Source organism: Tupaia chinensis, unplaced genomic scaffold (genome assembly GCF_000334495.1).
Source record: "Tupaia chinensis unplaced genomic scaffold, TupChi_1.0 Scaffold139491_1, whole genome shotgun sequence".
Lineage (NCBI taxonomy): Eukaryota > Metazoa > Chordata > Mammalia > Scandentia > Tupaiidae > Tupaia > Tupaia belangeri.
Genome location: NW_006199376.1, coordinates 809,851 through 821,671, shown reverse-complemented (window position 1 = coordinate 821,671; position 11,821 = coordinate 809,851). Strand labels below are relative to the sequence as shown.

Sequence of the window (11,821 nt, the reverse complement as noted above, 5' to 3'; positions counted from 1 at the left end):
TTTGGGAGAATGTGCTCAGGAATCATGATGTGTCATGGCTATCCCGTTTGTCACCCCACTGGGATGTAGACAGGTCCAGGATGACAACCCAAGGACAATGCCAACAGCCTCAGCTAGCCTCAGACAAGGGTCATCACTGGAGAGGGCAGCAGTGGGAAGGACCTGCCAAGAGGACTCTTCAGATTTGCTTCCTCACTTGCCCCAAAAAACTCCAGAAAGGAAGTCCAGGAGGAATCCAGGTCATTTATTATTTCTAGAAGAGGTCAGGTGGAGAAGGGGGCAGGGCCACAGTCCTTTACTGGAAAGTGACAAAGGGAATTTTCAATGCCAAACAGCCTGTTGGTCAGGGAGTATGAGATTGCGCCTGTTGGTATTTTCAGTGCCAGATGAGGAAGGGCTTATGAAATCAAACTGGGGACAGCCTGGAGCATCCCAGGAGCCTGTCCTGTGCCAGGCTCCATGGATCCCGAGAGAGCCAGTACCCTTAGTATATGTGTGTGAGGGGAGGCGGGCTGTGTCAGAGGCCCCACTGTGTAGGAATAGTTCAGCTGTTAGGAATGCTGTGTCTGAGGTCAGCCCAAGCATTTGCCGGTGGTGCTCAGCCCCCTATTGCAAGAGCCCTGCTCCATTCCGAGTGGGCTCTGTTCACCCTTCCTTTGTGCCAGGTAAGCTGCTTTTCTCCCTGCACTGGGGTTAGTCTGTGCTTATGGTGCCAGTCTCTCCTGTGAGTTGTGGTCTGTGTTTATTGTGTCTTGATGGGTCTGTGCTTGTAGGGAATGGTGGGTCCTGCCTCAGCTCCCACACGCCTTCGGCACTCAGCCAGGCCCCAGCGTGCTGATGGTGGTGTAGCTCAGCCTGGACAGAGAAGCAATAGATGGGGTGGGAGGGTCCTCGTCTGGAAGAGGCCTGGGGCGAGCTCGCGGAGGCCGAGGGCAGCAGCGGGCACATGTGTCCAGGGAGGCCTGGCGAAAGCGGCGGTGCATGAAGCAATAGACCAGCGGGTTGACGCAGGCCGAGGCGTAGCTCAGCAAGTGAATGAAGGAGATCGGCGCCCCCGAGAGAGCGCGATGTGCACTCTGGCCGTCAAAGGCGCGCCACGTGTTGGCACTGAACACCGGCAGCCAACACAGGAAAAAAAGCACAACAATCACCAAGAGCATTCGCACCACGCGCTTCTTGGCCAGCAGCTTGGCCTGGGTGGGTCTGGGGCCAGGTGCTACCCCAGGGGTGGCTGCTGTCAGCACTGACAGCTCCAGGGCGGGCCGGGAACGTGGAAGTTGCACGTAGCAGCCGTCGCTGTCCTCGCCAGCCAGGCCCGACTCTGTCCTGCAGCGTCCATTCTGGTGGACAGGACCTGAGTACAGAGGGAGGGTGATCAGAGCGGAAGGCGGAGCCCTCCTAGCCCCCAGCCCAACCCGCACCTGATCCCGCCAGCAGGAGCCTCCTCACTCTGGCTGCTGCCTCATCCTCCCTAGCCCCGCCCTCTTTCCCAAAGCTCCACCCCTCTCGATTTCCGCTGACCTGGTCCAGCTCCATTGGGCATCCCTCCATGGCTCCGGACTCTGCTTTGGCTTTCGCGGTCACTGTCACAGTCAAAACGAAGCCCTAAATAGAGCTCGCGGGAGATAAGTCCGTATGCCACGGCCATAACTACACCTGGGACGAAGAACAAGAGCAGGAGCAGCAGTACCGACCTGGAGACAGAATAGAGGCCGTCAGCGGGTCTCGCTCTATCCTGTTGTAATCGCAGACAGAGGAAGGGTTGAGGGTTGGTGTTTCCGGGACTGTAAAAGGAGTAGGACCTGCGGGTGCTACCGGGAGGGGCGAGAACCGGGGAGAGGGGGCACCAGTTGGAATCCCAGAGTGGTGGGTGCGTAATGGAAATTGGCGAGGTAATTCTTGGAGCAGCTGGAGGACGGCTCTGGGCACTGGTTTTAAGCATCTGCTGGAGATGCGGAAGGCAGTTCTTTGGAACAGGTCGTAGGCATTCTTACCAGGTCTGGTGGACCTGCGCATTGGGCCAGCGATGCACGCACTGCAGCACACGGGGCCCTGCAGGCTGCAGGGTGGTGTACACAGGGTAGGGCACCATGAGCAGTCCGGACAGCAGCCACGTAGCTACAATCACACGAGCCGCGTGAGAGCGTGTCTGCCACACTCGCGCTTGCAGTGGGCGGCAGATGGCGCTGTACCGCTCCAGGGCGATGGCTACCAGGCTTAGCGTGGACACACTCACAGACACTCCTGAGCAAGGGAAGAGGTAGGAGTCACCCAGTAAACTTGCACTACACACCGGTGTGACTTCCTACCCCCTTCCCCCCATGGACAAAGACCATTACATCCAGACTTTAGGAGCGGAGAGGGGCAAAGTGGGCGGAGTGTTGTTTCACCCACCCATGAAGTAGGAAACGGCCTTGCAGATAACTGTGCCGAAGATGAACGTGCCCATGAGATTTGGCAGCAGAGTGAAGGGCATGCAAGCCAGAGCCAGCAGGAGGTCGCTGACTGCCAGTGAGAGCAGGAAAGCGTTGGTCACGGTCCTCAACCGGCGACTCAGTCCCAGGACCACGATGATCAGCACATTTCCTCCGACGCTCATCAGAAAGATCACTGCGTAAAGGGTGACTCTAATGGCCAGCTCCAATTCTGGGCAGGAAAAGGAAGAGGCTGCTGCAGGAGGTCTGCCCTCACTTGGCCAGACCCTGATCCCACTTATCCCCAACCCTCCCTCTGCATCCAGATCAGGCACCTCCCAAGAACAACCTCCCCCAAGTCTAGGACCTACTCAATAAGCCGGACACTTGAGTCCTCTACCCTTCTAGCCCCTTGAGGTTTGGTTAAATCGACTGAACTCTAATGTAAAGTTCTCTGTTGAAAGGAAAAGTTCTGTAATTTTTGCTTTATTAAAAAGAAAAAAAAAAGCCTGTCTCTTCTCAAGGTTTGTCTCAAATCCTTCCTTCACTTTGCAGTCTTGAAAAAACAGTATTTGTGTCTTCTAAGTAACTTCTTTTTTATTTTTATTTTATTTTGTGAGAGAGATTTTTGCTATAGGGCATTTGTGCTCACTAGAGAGAGAGAGACAGAGAGACAGAAAGCAAGAAATCACTTCGGAGGGCGGATGGTCACACTGCAGTCCATTCGCCTCTCCTCCATTCTCCATTCAGGTTCTTGGGCACTCACGCATACGCACCCGGCATGAGTTTTAGGTTGCTGGGTCTGGGACTCGAGCAGTGGTCAACTACATGGGAGTCCAGTGACATACCCATTACACCATATTCTGGTCCCCCAAGGAACTTCTTTTTGCAGTCCAATGCTTCATCCCTCATCATTGTTTTTTTTTTTTTTTTTTTTTTTTTTTTTTGAGAGGTTTTCACTATAGGGCACATGCGCTCACCAGACAGAGAGAGACAGAGAGACAGAAACCGAGAAATCACCCCCAGAGGGGATGGCCACGCCACAATCCCTTCTCCTCCATTCTCCTCTTGGGATCTTGGGCACGCACACACACGCGCCCGGCGTGGGTTTTAAGCCACCGGGTCCGGGACGCGAACTGCGGTCGACTACGTGGGAGTCCAGCGACATAGCCATTACGCTAACTGCTGGTTCCCCCTCATCATTGTTTTGATCCTTCCCTGAAAGGTCAATAATCTTAAACTGAGGCCTAAGGTCCCTTCTAAGTTTATTTATTTGGCCCTTCTGTAGTATTTGACAACACAGGTGATTCCCCATTACCTTTGAACCATTTCAGACCATGTCCTTATTCTCTAAGAATCAAAAACAGACACCAAAACCCAACATCAAACTCTTCACTTACTGTCTACTCTCTGCAGTGTCTTAACAGTTAACAACATCCCCCGAAAACTGCCCTCTTCCTCCCTCACCTCTGTGCACTGCACCCACTGAAGGCACTGATGACTCAGTTTCTTGCATGCATCATGTACACTCGTGACTCTCTCCCTTCTCAAGTTGATTTCTCTGCCTGAGACACCACCACACACACACACACACACACACACACACACACACACTTCCATCTTCCATTACAAACGTATTTTCTGTATGTGGTGAATTGCTATTCATCCCTTGCCCATCAAAACTCAGACTGACTGCCACCTCTTCTGTAAGGCTTGTTTGAACATCTCATTTGATATTAACCTCCCCTTTCTCTAACCTATGCATGTTCCTTACACATCTATTATAACCCTTTCTATTTTCTGTCTTGAATTTTCATTTTTATTATCTCCAAACATTCATTCTCACAGAAGCATTTACAGAAAACTCCCTTTGTGCCAGGCACTGGGGAGAAAGAAATGAATATGGTAAACTCTCTGCCATCTGAGAGCTCATAGTGTAGCTGGTAATTCCCACAAAGCGTGATAAGCAGTGAGGCTGAGAGCTGTTCAGGGTATTGTGGGGGCTCACAGGAGGGACACCTCATGCTGCTGGGAGGCTGACCTCATTCATTTGTGCCATTGTCTGTAAGAAGACAGACGTCCATATCACAGCCAAGCAGGTCTAGACACAGCTGAATTGAACTGAACTGGACTGAGTCACTCTCATCCATGGCTTCAGTATGAGGGACACTGGAGCTTGAAGGAAAAGAGGGCAAAGGACAGAGCCTCCCAGATTGGGGAAAGGGTCCAGAGCTGCAGTCCTCTCTTCTATAGCCCTCTACATTGGCTGACTCTTGTCTAAGCCCCCATATTGAACTGTTTTCTCATAACAATAATCAACCTATTTAGAAGCTATTGTAGGCATTGGGTAAGTGCTATTTATAAGGAATCCCCAAACGGAACTCACCAGTAGCATCACTGTGCAGGACTGCACAGTTGGCAGGGGGCTGAATCCAAACAGAAGCCAAATCTCTGGATTGCCAAATTGCTTTGCCTCTTCCTACCCCGTTGCCATTCTTTTTTTTTTTTTTTTTTGAGAGGTTTTTCACTATAGGGCGCCTGTTTGTACAACCATCCTGGAGAACATTATGAAGGTTTCTCAAAAATCTATAGATAAAACTACAATAAGAACCCATAATTCCACTCCTGGGTATCTACCCAAAGGATAGAAAAATACAAAGCTGAAAAAACACTTGTACACCCACATTTATTATACCATTATTCCCAATTGCTAAGACATGGAATCAACCCAAATGTCCAAGAACAGATGAATGAATTGAAAAAAATTGTGGCACTTTCACACTATGGAATACTTCTCAGCCATTAAAAAAGGGACCCTGATATCTGATACAAAGTGGGCAAATATGGAAGACTTAATGTTAAGCAAAGCGAGCCAGACTTAAAAAGATGTGCAATATATGTCTCCCTTAGTACATGCTGAATGTCTGTACTCTGAAAGATTACAGGGTATAATTGCAGGGAGAGCAGCTGTGGATGCGAGAGACAGTGTAGGAGGGGATGGTTAATGGGGGGGGGTGAGAGAAAAGGGATCAGGTGAAAAAAAAAAGCATTTCACAGACACAAAAATAAAAAGATATCTGTTGAGGATAATGTATATGTACTATCTTTGACTTGACTGATACCAACTGTATTCATGCTGGGAAAAACAACATTGTATGCTATAAAGATGTACAGTGATTAAATGTAAATTTTTTTGAGAGGTTTTTCACTATAGGGCGCATGTGCTCGCCAGACAGACAGAGAGAGACATAGAGACAGAAAGCGAGAAATCACCCCCCAGGGCGGATGGTCACGCCGCAATCCCTTCTCCTCCATTCTCCTCTCGGGATCCTGGGCACGCACGCACACGCGCCCGGCGTGAGTTTTAAGCCACCGGGTCCGGGACACGAACTGCGGTTGACTACGTGGGAGTCCAGCAACATAGCCATTACACTAACTGCTGGTTCCCCCCATTGCCATTCTTACATTCACCTGTCTGCCTCCTTCTCCCAATCAAAGCTAAGTCTAAGTGCCTCTTTCTTCTGTCCCTATACTCTCTCGTGGCATCTCTCAGTGTGTTATTATGCTTAATTCTCTGTCTTCTCCCCTAGATGGTGAGCTTCCAAAGGACGGGGCAAGGGCCATCTCATTCTCAGCATACCCCTAGCTCTTGGCCTAATGTCTGGCTCACAGGAGGCAGTCAACATACGTTAATGACTCTTAAATGAATCTGTCTTTCAAGGTAGAAATGCACTTAATTTCATCTCCTCATCCATGCCTCACCACTGTCAAGGTACTTCAGGATTCCCTCACCTTTCTGCCTCTGTCTCTTTGGAGACACTTGTTGGAGGATCCTTACCAGGAGCAGTGTCAGTAATATGTCAATGACAGGCTGTGATTTGAATGCATTACTTCGGCTATTATAAACAAGCTATCTGTGTCTCATCTAGAAGCTGGGGCCCCTCTCTGTCAGGGAGGATTATGGAAGGCTTATGAGTGTCCAATTTGAAGTAGGGGTGTGTGTGTATGCATATAGGGAGGTATAGGGGGAAATAAAAGACATTTAGAGAGAAATCTCTGTCAGAGAGGTCCTTCGGCTCAGAAAAAAAAGAGCTGGTGGTCTATCTTGCACTTTCTTTATTTCTTCCAAGCCTACTGTCCCCCTCACTCACCTCCTACTTCATACCTCCTTAATCTTTCTGGCCTCTTCGTCTCTCTCAAGTATTCCTCTGGATGCTTGCAATGAATTACCACACTGATGCAATCACCATACCTCAAGTTGGTATAGCACTCTGAAGCGTGAAAGGCATTGTTCTCATTCATTCATCCAGCAGACGTGTCACATTTGTGTGCTCTTGGGCTTGGCTAATGGTGGTAATCAGCCAGAAAGATGAAGGTAGGTCCCTTACAATTCTGCCTGAGGACTCCTAAAAATTAGAGGTCAAAGTCCCAGGAAAAACGACTAGTGAAGTGATTATACAGCGCTCTGTAGTTTAATTGGGTATTCCTGGCTATTATTTTATTCTCAGTCACTACTGTCTTTCTGGGTTTTTGCTGTTGAACAACTAGGAGTATTAAAAAAACTCTTAAGTAAAAGCAATCTCAGAGCCAGGGGCTTGGGGAAATAGAGGGAGGGATGACTAGGTGGTGCACAGGGGACTTTTCAGGGCACTGAGACTATTCCGTGTGACACTATAATGGTGGACACATGTCATTACGTGTTGGTCAAAACCCTTAGAAGTGAACAACACAAAAAGTGAGCCCTAATATGTCTCACTAAGGTAATAAAAGAGTAAACTATGTGTGTGTGAGAGGTGGGGGGGACTCTGTCCTTCCTGCTTAATTGTTTTGTAAACCTAAAACTACTCTAAAAATAGCCATTAATTAAAAAAAGTCACACACAAAATAAATTAGAATTAAGAACTGCATATGTGTATCTGTGTGGTGGAATATGGGTGACTATAGTGGCTTTAGTGACAAAGAGCTTAAAGTAGGGTGGGAGGAGGGGAGATGGCACCTCCTGGGTACAACCATATCTACCTAAGCATTGGTTCCTTGGGGATGACAGGAGAGCAGAAATCAAAACAGAGAATCAGAAAACTTGGACAATTCGGTTCTTCTGGGGTCTAGAGAATCTTTGTTCATGCTACCTAGATGATAGCAGAGAAGTGGGAGCACAAAAATCCAGACAATGTAACATAAAACAAAACTCTAAGAAAGGACTCTGTAGAAACTGTGGATACTTCAAGCTTTGCCTTCCACTGATGTGTTGGATCTGATGTGTCACCATGCACACAGACATTGAAGTAATGCCTGTATTTCTGCGGTGAGCACAGACAGCATCCAGCTGACTGTGGGTGATAACTGGGTGGACAGAGAACATTCGGGTGTCCCATCCAAATGGGTGCTAACCAAGGGAGTAGAGGTACAGGCTGTGCAGGTAATATCAACGTGGGCATATATGACAGATAAATGACTGTGAGTGATGTTAAAGTGAGTGTGGGTAACATCTGTCTTTCTATGGATAGTGTCGCAGTGAACAAGTTTGCATGGACTGTGTCAGATTGGAGCGAGTAACATCCAAATTTCTATAGGTAATGCTGCAGTAAGCCTGGGTAACACATTCCTCTCTGAGAGTAATATCTGAGTGAGCGTGGCTAAGAATCTCCATGGGTAAATTCTGACAACTTGGGGAACATCTGATTGTGTTTGAGCAATGACATCCAGATAAGGGAGGCCGATCCTTGCACTTGTGCTCTGATTACTTCACAACTCATTTTCTCAGAGACTCTTAATTTATTGACCGTCCCCTTTCTCATCTGCATCTTCAAAATCCCTCTCCTGTGATCCATTCCTCATCAAAAATGCTCTTACCTCTTTTTACACACACACACACACACACACACACACACACACATCTTTCTTCAACCCTCTATCATTTCTGTCACTACGCCATTTTCTTTTTCTTCCTATGAAGTTTGTGGAAGTTTTGTCTGTGTACCCTGGTTTCCTCCACTGGACCAATTTTCAACCTGCTATAGTCAAGTTTCAATACCCTCGACTTCTCCAAGGACTTCCTTGTTATTGAACCTATAGGATGCTATTCTGTTCTTCCTGACTTCTATCAGCATCATTCGACATCACTTATCCACCCTCCTTGAAAAGTTGCCTTTCCTTGCCTTCCTGAAGGTCCTGTCTCTCTGAAGGTTTTATCTGAATCCCCTTCATGGACTCTCCTTCCTTTGCCTGGCATTTTTAAAAAAGAATTATTTATTTTATTCACTATTATTATTATTATTATTAATTTGAACAGAGAGAGACAGGGACAGGAAGAGAAAGGGAAAGTGAGAAAGCAAGCTGCTGGGTCTGGGACTCAAACCACAGTTGATCATGTGGGAGTCCAGTGCCACAATCACTATGCCATCCGCCAGTCCCCCTCTGCCTGGCTTTTTTTGTTTGTTTGTTTTTGGAGAGGTTTTTGCTATAGGGCACATGCATTCACCAGAAAGACAGAGAGAGACAGAAAGCGAGAAATCACCCCCCAGGGAGGATGGCCACGCCACAATCCCTTCTCCTCCATTCTCGAAAGGGAAAGTGAGAAAGCAAGCTGCTGGGTCTGGGCCTCAAACCACAGTTGATCATGTGGGAGTCCAGCACCATAGCCATTACAACAACTGCTGGTCCCTCTGCCTGGCTTTTAAATATTTGTCTGTGGTGACTTGTACCAGGACCTTTGCTCTTCTCAATCTGTTATATAAAATCTTTGTATTGATTTTATTTATTCCTGTGGCTTCCATTACCTCTAGGTAAAGTCTATATTTCTGACACTGACTTCTCCCATAGGTTTCAGACTCCTGGACTCAACAGCTTCCTAGGCAACCCCACCTGGGTATCCCACCAGCATTCAAACCCACTGGGTTCCAAACTGTATTTATATTCCCCTCTGAACATAACTTTGCTATCCTTCTCTTTGTTGTTCTTCTCTTTACATAGCACCAACAGCCATTCAATTGGTCAAGCCAGAAGCCTAGATGTCATCCCTCGATCTCTTCCACTGTCACCATTTCTAAGTTGCCAATTCTATTTCCAGAAGTGGCTTTCAAATCCATCCACTTTTCTCCATCCCTACCTCAGTTTAAGTTAGCATCACTTTTCACCTGTACCAGTGTAAGGTAATAACCTTCTAACGTATCCCCTGCCTTCCACTGCATGTCCTCCAGCCCATCCTCTATACTATAGAACTATCCCTGGCAGTCTTACAAAACTTCTCAGTAGTTCCCATTGCCCTCAGGATAAAAATTCACACTCTTAGTGCCAGTTCTATAAGGCTCCCTGTAAACCTTCTAGGATGGTCTCCAGCTTAAGTGTTTATTTTTCCGCCTCTTATGGTTCATGCTTCAGCCACTCAGCAATGTCACATGGAAGAGAGATGCCATGGATTTAAACTTGGGCTTTTTATATATCCTGCCCCTCGGGGATGTTTGCACCTCCTCTGACCCTTTATTTGGCTGGCTCTTCCTCATCTTTTTATTTCATTCATTATTAAATTCATGATAGAACATGTGCGTGCCCATGTGGGAGACAGAGATAGAGAAAGAGAGGAGTACCGAGAAAGCCAGCCCTCTTCCTCTCGATTTTAATTTCAGTTTATGCCTCCCCTCCTCAGGATGCCAACCTTAATTCCCAAGCTAGGCTAGACCAGATGCTCCTCTTGTGTTCCTATCAAGGCACTTCCACATTGTGCGGTGGTTCCCCTCTTACCTGTTTGTCTCCCCCACTACACTTCGAGCTCTATGAAGTAGGAAATGGGTTAGTTTTGTGTAACTCACATCCCGTGTCTACCTAGCACAATATCTAGTTCAATAAATATTTGCTGAATGAAAGAATTTAAGTGCGTGTGTGTAACAACTGGGCTGAGAAAGCATAGATTATTTCGTGGGGTAAATAAATACTTGGTCTACAACGTATTCCAGATTTCTCTTCTTAAGCTTAGAATAATTTCCTCCTGCTTAACATTGCTCTTGCTCCCCAAATCCCATTCTTTCTTTTCCTGCCTGCTGAGCTCTAACTTCAAGACCTTCACAAACTCCCTGGTTCCACCATCTGTGAAGTTCTCAGACCCCATCTTCTTTGGGTGCCCATGGTTCAGACCCTCTTGTGGACTTTCATGTTGACTGTGACTCCCCCCCCACCCCCATTGGGTTGTCTCTCCTCTGTACTCATCTATAACTGACGGAGGTGCAGACTGGGACTGGTTTGTCTCTGCAGCCCCAGTGCCTGACCTAGGGACCACGAGAGCAGGTGCTCAGTAAACACGGAAGGGAAGAGCGATGAAGAAGGGAGAAACCACGTATTTTGAGATGATCATCAAGACAGCGCAGATATTTGCTGATGGGAAGAGCGATAATCATTTTACAAAGTGGGTGACTGGAAGCAGTCTGAAGGGAGGGTGGAGAGAGATGGTGACACAAAGGGACTGGGTGATGAGAGGGTCAGGCTCTAAAATGGTGAGACCTACGGAGAGGCCAGCTGAAAATGGGGCTTGGAAGGCATATGGAGACATTACAGAGAGAGAGAGAGAGAGAGAGAGAGAGAGAGAGAGAGAAAACAAAGCCTTGAAAAGATCTCCACCTTGGGAGGCAGAAGGTCTCAAGGATGAGTAAAATGAAGACAAGGCAGCTCTAAAGAGCATCCTGCAATAGCCAGCCTAAGTCAGTTTTGAGGATTTTGGGGGGTAGGCAGAAGACTGGGATGGGGACACAGGAGATTTAGAACTCTAGCTGCCCCTCAGGCCTCCCAGAGTGCCCCCTCCTTCAACCAGCCCCCTTCTTTTCTGAACCGTGCCTTCCTTTCTTCCTTCCCTTCTTTATCTCAGCTCTCCATCTGGATGTAAAATGGAAAGAGCAAGCTGGAAGGGTTGGCAAAAGATCCTTGCCTCCAACTGTCCGTGTCTGAGAGGGGGCTGTTTTGGAGCTCTGGGTGTGACAAAATGTGCAGGGGTATGACCAGGTGTGAGGTGGTGATGGAGTTGTAAGAGACGGGGGGAGCCAGTGTGATGGGGAGTCGTTTGAAGGCTGCGGGGTACTAAGAGGGGGCCTGTGTGGGCATTCAACGGGGCAGCGTAGAGGTCGTGGGGGGCCTCTATTACCGATTTGGGGTGCAGTGAGAAGCAGTTCATAAAGGGGGCTTAGGGAGGCACCCACCTCGTGTCCCAGCTCCGCGGATGCGAGGGGACTCGCAGCTGAGATTGCCCGCACTGCTGCTGTTGAGGAGGGGGGCCCCCGGGCGGCACAGGGAAGCCCCTGGCCCGGGTCCGGACCCCGGCACGCTCCGGTTCAGCTTTAGCAGCTCCATGGCCCCCGCCGAGCTTGCAGCCTCCCTCCGCTTGGCTGGCGGACTCCCGCCGCGGTTCCACCTGCTCACGCTGC

General features: G+C 48.4%; 1 protein-coding gene across 1 annotated transcript; it reads right to left on the bottom strand.

Annotated features, from left to right (window-relative positions):
- Positions 1-220: 220 nt before the first annotated feature.
- On the bottom strand, positions 221-11,821 carry CCKBR (cholecystokinin B receptor). Its single transcript, XM_006161978.3, has 5 exons — positions 11,597-11,821; positions 2,395-2,646; positions 1,995-2,244; positions 1,522-1,694; positions 221-1,354 (listed from the first exon to the last, which is right to left on the bottom strand). Exons 1-5 carry the CDS (start codon positions 11,745-11,747, stop codon positions 816-818), a joined length of 1,365 nt encoding a protein of 454 aa, XP_006162040.1. The 5' UTR covers positions 11,748-11,821; the 3' UTR covers positions 221-815.